The sequence below is a fragment of the Martes martes genome (genome assembly GCF_963455335.1).
Source record: "Martes martes genome assembly, chromosome: 5".
Taxonomy (NCBI): Eukaryota; Metazoa; Chordata; class Mammalia; order Carnivora; family Mustelidae; genus Martes; species Martes martes.
Window position 1 is genome coordinate 129,900,170 of NC_137892.1, and position 12,792 is coordinate 129,912,961.

The 12,792-nt window shown below is 40.1% G+C and overlaps 1 protein-coding gene across 1 annotated transcript in view; it reads left to right on the forward strand.

Moving 5' to 3' along the window:
• The window catches only part of EMB (embigin), a 45,896-nt gene that overhangs the window by 1,562 nt on the left and 31,542 nt on the right, over positions 1-12,792 (forward strand). The window contains exons 2-3 of the mRNA XM_080804966.1: positions 10,095-10,184; positions 11,935-12,024. Coding sequence (XP_080661092.1) covers positions 10,095-10,184; positions 11,935-12,024 — 180 coding nt within the window. The remainder of the gene's footprint in view (positions 1-10,094; positions 10,185-11,934; positions 12,025-12,792) is intronic.

A 12,792-nucleotide genomic window follows, 5' to 3' on the forward strand; every position in this document is an offset into this window, starting at 1 on the left:
GGTTAAATACCATGCTACAAAATTATGATGGCCTAGAGTGTGCACTATTGGGTGAATATTTATACTGTTGGTAGCAGGGAGTCAGGTTTAAACTGACATTCAGAGCAGACTTCTAAAGAGAAAAAAGTAGGAAACAAATGGAAGTGGAATAAATTAACAAAGTTGTAAATAAATGGGATGATGTATGTAGGTATGGTGAGGGTCTGTGTGTGTATAGTGTCAGTCTGACCTTTTAGCTCCACTTACCTTTCATATGGCACATCATTCTACAATTTTAATGTATTAAGTTAGCATCTATTGTAAGGCAGAATTAAAAATTGTGGAGAAGAAAAAAAAAGAAAAAGAAATAAATAAAATTTAAAAAGTTGTGAAGCAACCTTATCTCATTGTATAGACTCTATGGATCTCTGTGAGATTCTGTTTCCTCTTTGCTAATGGCTGTTATGAAGTTTACTGGGTATTTTTTTATCTGGGTGCATTGAACTAACTTGGAAATAGGTTTTCTGTAAACCTAAGACTTTGGGTCAAAATTTAATAATAAAAATGGTTATGATTGGTCATATTTACTATATAACAACTATGTGCCAGGCATTGCACTGTGCAGTGTATAACCCTATGAGTTAGTTTTTATTGCCCCTTACTTTCAGATGAGGACATTGGAATTTAGGGAGATTAAATGATTGCCCAAGTGTGTATAACTACTTAAGTAGTAGAACAGGAAACTTAGCATTGTTCAGTCTGACTCCCAACGCCTATTTTCTTTCTTTCTTTATTTTTTTATGTTTCTGGTAAGCTCTGAACGCAATAGGGGGCTTGAACTCATGACCCTGAGATCAAGGGTTGTTTGCTCTACTGACTGAGACAGCCAGGCGCCCCCTCCAATGCCTGTTTTCTTAAACACAATACTCAGTTGTCTGTGAGATAACTGGGCATGTCTATGAAAGTTTGGAACCACTGACAGGGCACAGTGTATGGATCTAAATGCTTGACTGGAGCCAAAGGACATGCTAACATACTTGGAGTTCTAGAATAAAGTTTGGCACAGGTACTCACCTTAATTCTTTTAAGCTGTTTCAATTAAATAAGAAAGGTAAAGTAGGTTTATAAAAGCAAATATTGGATAAATGGGGCTATTTAAACATCTTTATTATTACTCTTAAGTAGAAAATTGAGGGAAGGGGTCAGGTCATGTTTATCTTTTGAAAAATGTGTCTGCAGGGGCGTCGTTTGAAACAATCATCGTTAGCTTCTGGAGGACATTGCTTATATACTCTCCTGATCAATCACCTTCCTTTCTAGAGACACTCCCCAACCCACATACATGCGTACACAGCAACTGCCTAGCAATAAATATTTGTGAGAACAAATGTTATTCAAGCACCTACATGCTCTTGACATTGTGTTAGTCTGTGTCTAAAAGAAAACTTCAGCAGTGTTTTAGCAGTTTCAAGTCATTTAAATTGTTTAAAGGAACAGATTAAGTATAACCTTATCTTACCTTATCTTTAATGGAGTTGTAGCTGATGCATCAAAATTGTGACCTTAAATTATCATCACACTTAAAATTATATAAGCATACGTTAAGAATTAGTTCAATTGCCTTTTCCTCTTCCTGTTCTTTTGTTCTGACCTTTTGTCCCCATCTCCTTCTCTTCCTTATGGGAATGGGTCCTATAGTTGTTAGGTTGGGGAATGCTAGGAGGCAACCTCCCTTGCTGGAGGAAGCCAGAGGGTCCCAGGTCAGGGAATTAGAGGCTGAGACAAGTCTGGAAGGCATCCGGGTAGGGGAGTGGCTCCATGTAGAGTCCTAGAGCCTGAGCACAGGGAAGTGGGTGCTCCTGCAGAGAAGGGTCCTAGATCGGCCTCAGAGCTGAGCAGAGTGACAGGTTTCTACGCAGGGGCAGCCTGACATTGTGGTGTCTGGTCCTGATCTGGTGGTGTAGGTTAAGCATGCAGAGGGCAAGTAGTGGAGGATGTCGGAGCGGAGTGGTGTGGAAGACATTTCTTCGGAGTTAAGAGTTGCAGTGGCAAAGGGAGATTAGTTGCATACAGGGAGACTGAGCAAGTAAGTAAAGCTAGTAAGGGTAACAGGATCTGGGTTTTTCTCTAGAGAAGAAGGAAAGAAAGGGGGAAAACCAGAGTAAAGCTTGTGGCGTTGGATTGCAACTGACAGCATTGGCATAAATTCATGACTTCAGATCTGTCATGATCTATCTTTCATTTCTATATCTATATAACAGATGCATGAATGTGTATATGTGTAAATATATGTATAATGCATATATATCACCTATATCTTTATATATATGTGTATGTGTGAATATACAGGTACATATTACTCTGCCCACTGAAGTGGAGAAATGATTTCCCAATAGTGGTGAGTCCGATCTTGATCTACATACCATTCTTTACTAGTGGAACGAGGACTTCTTGGAGAAATGGCTGATTTTATGAATAGGGAGGAGAAAGGATAAGACAAGCCCAGAACCTCTTGTGCCAGAGAGCAGTGAAGTGCTCAAAGAATGATGGGCCATGTCAGAAGGATACAAGAGCCAAAGGGCTCCCACTGGACAGATCTGGGACAAATTGAGCATCAACATAAATAATAAGGCTAATGGACTTGTATCCATTAGTAGCCACTGAATAATGCTCATTGAATAATACAGGTATTCCTGAGTACATACTGATATAAATTAATTAAATGAATCAATTGAAAGTTTGATGAGACACAAGATACTACATAGTTTTAAAGTAAGTTCCCACAAAATACATAAAGTAGTATTCATGAAAAGAGAAAAAGAAAAGGAAAAAGAGAAAAAGAAAAAAAATTCTTCTTTATTGTAGAGAAGCCTGGCAGACACTGCTGTAAACAAACGATCAAAGTAAAAGCCATCAGCAAAGAGAGGAAGAGAAATGGGCCATGATAGGATGCCATGAGAGAGCACAACATCCCCTCTGTGATGTATTTGCCAAAGGTCTACTCCAAATCTAGTTACATTACAACATAACCATACTGGAACTCTACTGGTTGTAAGAGTCAAGAATGGCTAAAGCTGAGAGAGAGTGTAGGAGAATAGAGGGGCCATGGCAGCTGAGGGCAGCATGTAATTCTGAACTCAACCTTTGGCTGAAAAATACATCTATAGGACTTTTGATGAAACCTCGATGAGGTGCAGGGTGAGATGGTAATGCATCAGCGTCAATTTCCCAACTCTGATGGCCGCGTGGGGATGAAGTGGAGTGGAAGTAGGTCCTTCCTGGGAATGCACAGTCATGTTCTAGAGGGGGATGAGTCATCAGGTTAGCAGCAGATTCTCAGGTGGTTGGGGGGAAGAATTCTTTATTCTGTACTCAACCCTTTTGTCTGAGATCTTTTGAAAAGAAGCAAAAAGAATTTCACCTCTTTCTGAGAAAGCTTTACTTAGCATAGACATTAGGCCATAATGAGAGTTGAGAAACTGTCATCAGTTTATGTAATTAAGTACCTTTTTCCAAAGGAGTAGTTGTCCTCAAACAGATTATAAGTGTGGAGGCTGTTTGTCCTGGACTGTCCTCTTTTGAAATTACTTTTGTATCATTGGTCTCCCGTATTTCGTAATATAATGTGAATTGTAGAAATAAACAACTGGGACACACAGTGACGTATTAGAAAAAACCTGGGTGGCTCAGTCAGTGGCGCCTATGACTCTTGATCTCGAGGTTGTGAGTTCACAACCCAGGTTGGGTGTAGAGAATACTTAAAATCTTGAAAAGAAAAGAAAGAAAAAAACTTCAAAACGTTTTATTAAAAATAAAACCCCCTACTCCTGATAAAACATAGTCACTCTTCACACATAATAAACTCTCTCAAATAATATGTTGTCAGTGTAGAAATAATGGATGTTATCTTTGAAACTGGTGTTATTCTTTTAATCGAAAATAACGTTTTTCTGCAAGTTTTAAAGTTGTGATTATATCATTACTAATGTATCTCTACTCCCAAGATAGACTCATTTTTATAGCCTTATAATAACGTAGTTCTGAGATCCTGGAAGGGAATTTAGATATCTCATTTGATTGATCTTGAAGCCCAAAGTGCTTTCAGGATGTAGCCAAAAGTCTGGAGATAGCTAATAGCTATAACAGATTTCCTGGTTTGCATTTTAAAACTCCATGTAGCACTTAGTGCCTCTCCATAAAAGGTCCTCAAAATAGGCTCCTGGCAAGAGTGGGGTTGGCCAAAAAGGGTGGTAAGAAATGTTCTTGCTTTAAAATATCTACACGTAAAATACATCAAAAGGACCTCAGGGCCACAGGGCCATTTGAAGATTATTAAAAAACATCCCTTTGAAGAATCAGAGTTGAGGATATTCCTGCTGTGAAATCAGGGTTTCTCAGCCTTGGCATTATTGACATTTGGGGCTGGATAATTCTCTGTTGTGGGACATTGTCATTGCAGAATGCTTAGCAGCAGCTCTGGCCTCTCTTATGTAGTGGGTGAGTTGTGTCTCTAAAAAAGTCGTGTTCAAGTCCTGACTGTTTGTACCCATGAAACTGATCATTTGAGAGTAACGTCTTTGCAGATGTAATCAAGTTAGCATGAGGTCATACTAGATTAGGGTAGACCTTTAACCCAATGACTGTGGTCTTTATGAAAGAAACCAGAGGGAGATTTGGATAGGGAGACAGACATACTCAGAGAGAAGATGGCTGTGATATGGAGCCAGAGATGGGAGTGAGGACGGTACGAGTCAAGGAATGCCAAGGATTGCTGGCCACCCCCAAAAGCTAGGAAGAGGCGGGAGGTTTTGAGCCTCCAGAGGGGGCAAAGCCCTGCACCTTGATTTCAAGCTTCCAGTCTCCAGAACTATGAGAGAATAAACTTCTGGTGTTTTAAGCTGCCATATTTGTGGTAATTTTTTCTGGCAGCCCTAGGAAACTACTGTAACCTATTAGATACGAGTAGTAACCTCCTCCAAGTTGTGGCATCCACATGTCTCCAGACATTGCTACGTGGCCCGTGGAGGGCAAAAGTCAGCTCCAGTTGAGAACCACTGAACAGAATCTAGGTCTTATCAAAGAAAAATCTAGTGGGTGGAACACTGGAGAAACCCACAGTCATTAGAAAGAACAGGAATGCTAGTGAGACTTCTGGTGTTTTATTTGGTCTAAGATTCACTGTTAACATATTTTAATGACCGTTTAGAGGTAGTCTGAAACAAGAGTTTTTAACGCTGCCTTTTGACGTGTATTTTATTGCAATAATCCGTTTTCAAAGGAAAGATCAATTTGTTTATATTTCAGTATGACCAAGGCTTAAAACCAGTTTTACAAGGCTTGGGAAAAGTGCACACTGTTCTTGCTATTAGGCTTTTTAATTGTTCTTCAGGTTTTTTTTGTTGGTCTACAAATGGCCCCCCCCTTTTTTTTTTTTTAAGAGAGAGAGAGTGTGTGTGTGAAGGTGTGCAAGTGGAGTGGGGGAGGGGCCGAGGGAGAAGGAGAATGTTAAGCAGCCTCCATGCCCAGCGCAGAGCCCAGTGCAGGGCTCACCCTCACAACCCTGAGATCATAACCTGAGCTGGAATCAAGAGATGCCTAACCGACTGAGCCACCCAGGCGCCCCTAAGAATGGCCTTTTTGCCCAGTGGTTCTCATTCTATGTAGAAAAAATATGGGCTTCCTGTTTGTTTTTTTAACTGTCCCTGACTTAGAAGTCTGACTTATAAATGTCCCCATCAGGAATTTATTTTCTTGCCAAACCTTCTCTTCTTGACAAACTCTCTGTGGATTATAGTGTCTGGGAATCAATATAGCCTTATTCTCCCCTTCTCCTCTTTCTACTATTGCCATTACAGACGGGATAAGAATACTGTATTCCTAGCTTCCAGAAGTAGAACTCTAAAAGCACTGTTTATTAGAAATGTTGGTATTTAGATATTTTAATGCTATACTTTAGCCATATCATGGCTTAAATGGCCTTTACAATTTGGCATGGGATCTTGGGGTTATATATAGCACTGCTTCCATGAGAAAATACATTCTGAATTCCAAACCTTTGTTTTATAAATAATACGCATTATCCACTCCTAGGTTATAGTGTTTTTATAATTGGGCTGTACATTTATAAGACTGTGTATCAGAATGCTAAAATTAAGATTTATTAAAAATATTGGTAATTATGCATATTGATAGCAATCAGTACATTATATGGAGGAGAGTGAGAAAGAGAGAGAATGATATTTATCCTAATAATAGCTTCTACTTACATCTTTCTCTACATGAAGTCTAGACCCTTCCAGGATCATAAAATATAATAAAGTTGTTTTGGGGGGGGATTTAGAGAAAATGTTTATTTTTTTTAAAAAAGATTATGTTTATTTACTTGACAGAGAAAGATAACAAGAGAGGGAACACAAGCAGGGGGTGTTGGAGAGGGAGAAGCAGGCTTCCCACCAAGCAGGGAGCCCAGTGTCAGACTCAATCCCAGGACCCTGGAATCACGGCCTGAGCCTAAGGCAGATGCTCAACCAACTGAGCCAGCCAGGTGCCCCCAAAATGCTTATTCTTAAACAGAGGCGTGACTGAACTTTTCTGATCTAGAGAAAAGCAAATGTGAAGACCCAATGCAGTGTTCTAGTGTTACTTATCCTTTTTTTTCTTCCCAATTTACTTCAATTAAAATGGAGATCCAGAATTAAATATGTAAAAATGTTACCTTAATATTGTAAGTAGAAATTCTAACATGTTTATCTCTTAAAAAGATTAATAGCATAAATTATAAACCCATCTAGCAGTGTCTATTTTAAAATGTAATATGTGACAGATATTTAAGTAGAGACCATTTTGCTATTTTACAGAAACTAACAATAGGTGAAAATTAGGTCGTTACTCAGCTCTTTGATGCAACACTGGCATGCCCCTTGCCCCTGCAGAGGGAGAAAAATCTTTAATCTTTAGAAAAACTATTAGTTGTTACTTCTTAATGTGGCATTCTTGCCACTAACTGTAAAAGAAGGCTAGGTGGAAAGTTTCCCACCCTGATTAAGAGAGGGGTGAGCGTGACAACTTGAGGAATGTATGCTGTGATCTTGGCGCCATCACTCAGTATTAGACTCTTCTGATCCTCCCTCTTTTTCCCATGAAATGAAACCCCGAGTAACAAGTCAGAGGCAGGACTTGGATTAGGATCCAAATTCCTGCCTCTCCATTTTGTGTTTCTTTTTGTGACTCAGCCTAATCCTTTAGGGGAAGTATTCAAACTACATCTGCCTACTCTCCTGCCAATTTCCTTTAAACACCAATCTCTGCCTCCTGCCAGTTGTCCTCCTACGGAAAGCAATAAGGTTTACGTTCCCACTTCTTTGATTTAAAAAAAAAATCTTGGCTAAGCAAAGAACTTCTCACTTTTACTATTCTAGCACCTTCTGTGGAAGGCCCTGCTTTTTCCACTCAAGACATTTGTGTACATTGTCTTTTGGAGGGACTTTCCTTGAGGCAGAAAAAAAAAAAAAAAAAACAACCCACAAAAATTATACATGTTCTTTTGCACTTTGGGCTTGTTCAGTGGAATCTGGAGCCTGATCAAGAAAAATGCTTTAGAGGGGTTACGAAGTTAGGGTACAGGTGGTGGCTGGTTTATGGATGTCTGTATTTTTAATCTATGGACAGGCAGTGGGAAGTGGTCGTAACAGCTCGTATCTTCTGGAGCTACCCAAACTTCTCTATTCTTGAAGCTTGGCTTTTTTTCCCCCTCCCATTCCATCAGCTCCTGTGAGCTTAGATTTTGCCCAAGCCACATCTAGACCTCTCTTCTCTTGTGCTAATACAGGTAGGCTCTCCCATCCAGGCCTGATACCGAGAAATGGCAAAATAACCCCAGCCTCTGAGCTTATCTCTGTGGCATCATTTCCTCCTCTGTTCCACCTCCAGAGTCTCTCAAAGATGTAAATCAGGCTTCCTCCTCTGCCGCTCCCCTGCCAAGTTGGAAAATACACGGGCTAGTTATAGTCATACTATGAATGGGTGGCACTCTGAAATTTTAATGACTCTCACTTACAAATTCGGGGCCTAAATCGCTGTTATTATCATCCATGTGGTCCTGTAGGGATCGAGTTTGCTCAGCTTCCTGCTCCTTACCAGCATCAAGCATGCATCAAGTGCTCCCTATACTCACTTATTTAAATAAAATAAGAATAAAACACATTTTTTCAGCTTATGTCACTTTCTTATTGCTGTTGATAGTATGAATAATACTACTAATAATATGAATAAATAATATTAGACTAATCTCAAAGGATTATGGACTTGTTTTAGGGATAAAGAGTGTGATGAGAACCCTCACAATTACATTCAGCTCTGGAGTAGGCTAGGCCAAGAAAGGAGACTCCCTAGCAAGGAAGCAAAGATATCAAAGCCTATGTTTTGCACGTTTCACTGAACAGATGATCTAGAACAGCTCATTCCTTCCCATCTGCACCCTCCTGGCTTCCTATCTGTAAGTCAATAGCACCTACTTTCATCTTCCTGAGATATTTCCTCTTAAATACAACCTCTAAGTGAACTATGCCTAAGAATGGAGAAACAATTTTTTTCATCAGAAAAAGAATGTTGATAGGAGCCTTTTGGGCTGTGTGTGCATATGTGTGTGTGTGAGAGAGAGAGAGAGAGACAGAGACATGGAGACAGAAAGAATATGAATGAACGAATATTAAATGTGAGTGGAAGAAATGTTTTCTATTCTTGATAGCCCAGTCAGGCACTCAGGGCATATTTTCTTGTATAATCACTGTCAGAGGGTGGTACGATTTACATATTAAATTCATTAGAAGGATGACTTTATGAGAAAGTGCCCTCCACCTTCCTAAGCTGCTTTAGAAGTGATCCAGCCTTTGGAACACAGCTTACTGGAGAGTGATGTTCTGCTAGGTAGATTTGTTTATTAGGCAATGTTGTCAAACCTGTGCATAAGCTGAGGCAACAGAGGTGATCACCAGCTTTGATAATATTTTTCATACACATAAGAAAAGAACTGGAAATCTAATCTTGCACTAGGAGTAAGTTTCTGCGCAGAGTATTAGGAAAGTGAAATTTAAAAAAAGGCTCAGGTTTAACTTAAACTGAATGAGAAGTTTTTAAGAATGCAGCCAAGACTACAGTCATAAGTCTTTTCCCCTTTTCTGACTTATTTGATGGAGCTGGGGTCGTTTTTACGGGAGATAAGTTCTGATGCCCCACAAAGAACAGTAGCCACTGTACCAAAAAAAAAAAAAAAAAAAAAAAAAAGAAAGAAAAAGGAAGTTTTGAGAAGAGTGGAAGGGAGGAAATGGAAACTTTTTTTTTTTTCAATAAAGATTTTAAAAAGGTGAGAGAAGAGGTAGAGGAGAGCCAAAAGTCAGTTTGGTGGAGCTGGTCTGTAACTGTAGCTGGAAAACCAAACAACAGAAACTCTCGCTGTGTATCCATTTTCTCTTCTCTGTCCTCGTTTTATGCCCTTTATTATGGTCTCTCTGTCTCTCTTTGTTCACTCACCTTCTTTCTGCCTCTTTGTGTCTGTCTTTTTCCTGGCAGTCTTATTTCATTCTTCAGTATCTTCATGTATGTTTCATAAAGAAATTACAAATAGTAATTTTTTTAAGCTACTTGATGTAAGTCAGTAGTAAATTTTTCAGTAAAGAAAAGAACATAGAAAAAGTTGGAAATTTGGGGACCCCTGGGTGGCTCAGTAGGTTAAGCCGCTGCCTTTGGCTCAGGTCATGATCCCAGGGTCCTGGGATCGAGTCCCGCATAGGTCTCCTTGCTCGGCAGGGAGCCTGCTTCTCTCGCTGCCTCTGCCTGCCTCTCTGCCTGCTTGTGTGTACTCTCTCTCTCTCTCTCTCTGGCAAATAAATAAAATCTTTAAAAAAAAATTAAAAAAGCAAAGTTGGAAATTTGGTCGCATTTGATAGCCCAATATATTTCTGAATATCTGCGAATGTATGAGATCTAATTCCTTGGAGTTCCCTGAAAACACTATTTTTCACTAATAGTATACAAGATAGCATATTAGCTGTTACAAACTAGCTTGCAGTCATTTCATCTTGATAATAATATGTGATCGCATTTTCTTTTTCTTACAGCTTCACCTCTTACAAGTCTACCCATCCCAGAAGTAATGATGACAAAATATTCTAACCTTTCCTTGAAGAGTCATAACATCTCGCTGACTGGTAAATGTGTTGCCTTTCAAATAATACAGTGCCCCCCAAAGTTTTTATTTTTAAGTAAGCCACTGCATTTTGCCTCATAAATTATTAATCCTTGCTCACGCTCTGGTGGGAGACACACACATACAATGAGAACATAGTATGTGGGAGTCTACCGCAATGAGGGCAGTGTACTCTGTGTGCTGGGAGGGGGCGGCTGGTCAGACGTGGGAAGCCCGAGAAGGACTCTCTAGAAGAGGGACACCTGGGAAGAAGGGAGGGTTCATTTTGATTGGCAGATACTCTTATGTTTTCATCTGTTCTTGTGGTGCCTCCATTCAGATCTCTCTGCATGGAAGAGGGAATTTGTGTATCCCCCGGAAGGCCTTTAGGCAGGGAAATTAAAAATGCTATCGAGTGAGTCAATGACAGTGCCATGGAAAAGGAAGGAAGGCATTCTGCACTGAAACTCAGCTTGGCTTCCTTTTTCACAGTTTTAGATTCCAGTAGTTCAAAAGGGATCACAGACTTTTTTTAAAGGAGTGAGAGTAATTGTCTATTTTAGGAACAATGTTACAGGTGTAATTAGAATTTAAATATTGTAAACACATTTACAGAGTCAATATCATGTTTTCTCCAGTTATCTGTTCAGTCTTTAACTGTCCTTTAGTCTTTTTTTTTTTTTAAGATTTTATTTATTTGATAGCGATCACAAGTAGGCAGAGAGGCAGGCAGAGAGAGTGAGAGGAAAGCAGGAGAGTGCCGGATGCAGGCCTCGATCCCAGGACCCTGAGATAATGACCTGAGCCAAAGGCAGAGGCTTAACCCACTGAGCCACCCAGGCGCCCTGTCCTTTACTCTTAAGAACTGTTTATCTCTTTCTCATATGAATGAAAGCTATGCTTCCCTCATCTCCCATCTGATACCAAAGGAATGTTTGCACTGCCCTTTTTGGGTAGAAAAATTTTTTTTTGTTATCTTGTACAACTTCTGTTTGTTCTCAGTCTCTATTCCAATATTTGGAGTTTATTCTAGATTGTAAAAAGTAATTACAGGGGGCGCCTGGGTGGCTCAGTGGGTTAAAGCTTCTGCCTTCGGCTCAGGTCATGATCCCAGGGTCCTGGGATCCAGCCCCACATCGGGCTCTCTGCTCAGCAGAGAGCCTGCTTCCTCCTTACTCTGCCTGCTTCTGTGCCTACTTGTGATCTCTGTCAAATAAATAAATAAAATCTTAAAAAAAAAAAAAAAAAGTAATTACAGGGCACCTGGGTGGCTCATCTGCCTTCAGCTCAGGTCGTGATCCTGGGGTCCTGGGATCAAGCCCCACGTATGGCTCCCTACTTAGCAGGGAGTCATGTCTCCCTCTCTCTCTGCCCCTCCCCTTTGCTCATGCTCTCTCTGTCAAATAAATAAAACCTTTTTTAAAAAAGCACTTACAGGGGCGCGTGGGTTAAAGCCTCTGTCTCTGGCTCAGGGTCCTGGGATGGAGCCCCACATCAGGCTCTCTGCTCAGCAGGGAGCCTGCTTTCCCCCACACAACCCCCCCCCCACCCCGCCGCCTGCGTCTCTGTTTACTTGTGATCTCTGTCTGTCAAATAAATAAATAAACTCTTTAAAAAAGAAAAAAAAGCACTTACAACACTTCTATGTTATTTTTAAAATTAATTTTATTTTTCATTAATCATGTACAATATAGCATTTTAGCTGTTACAAACTAGCTTGCAGTCATTTCATCTTGATAATAATATGTGATCGCATTTTCTCCTTCTTACAGCTTCACCCCTTACAAGTCTACCCATCCCAGAAGTAATGATGACAAAATATTCTAACCTTTCCTTGAGGAGTCATAACATCTCACTGACTGGTAAATGTGTTGCCTTTCAAATAATACAGTGCCCCCCAAAGATTTTATTTTTAAGTAAGCCACTGCATTTTGCCTCATAAATTATTAAACCTTGCTCACGCTCTGGTGGGAGACACACACCAGTACCTCATACAATGAGAACATAGTATGTGGGAGTCTACCGCAATGAGGGCAGTGTACTCTGTGTGCTGGGAGGGGGCGGCTGGTCAGACGTGGGAAGCCCGAGAAGGACTCTCTAGAAGAGGGACACCTGGGAAGAAGGGAGGGTTCATTTTGATTGGCAGATACTCTTATGTTTTCATCTGTTCTTGTGGTGCCTCCATTCAGATCTCTCTGCATGGAAGAGGGAATTTGTGTATCCCCCGGAAGGCCTTTAGGCAGGGAAATTAAAAATGCTATCGAGTGAGTCAATGACAGTGCCATGGAAAAGGAAGGAAGGCATTCTGCACTGAAACTCAGCTTGGCTTCCTTTTTCACAGTTTTAGATTCCAGTAGTTCAAAAGGGATCACAGGTTTTTTTTAAAGGAGTGAGAGTAATTGTCTATTTTAGGAACAATGTTACAGGTGTAATTAGAATTTAAATATTGTAAACACATTTACAGAGTCAATAACATGTTTTCTCCAGTCATCTCTTCAGTCTTTAATTGTCCTTTAGTCTTAAGAACTGTTTCTCTCTTTCTCATATGAATGAAAGCTATGCTTCCCTCATCTCCCATCTGATACCAAAAGAATGTTTGCACTGCCCTTTTTGGGTAGAAAACTCTTTTT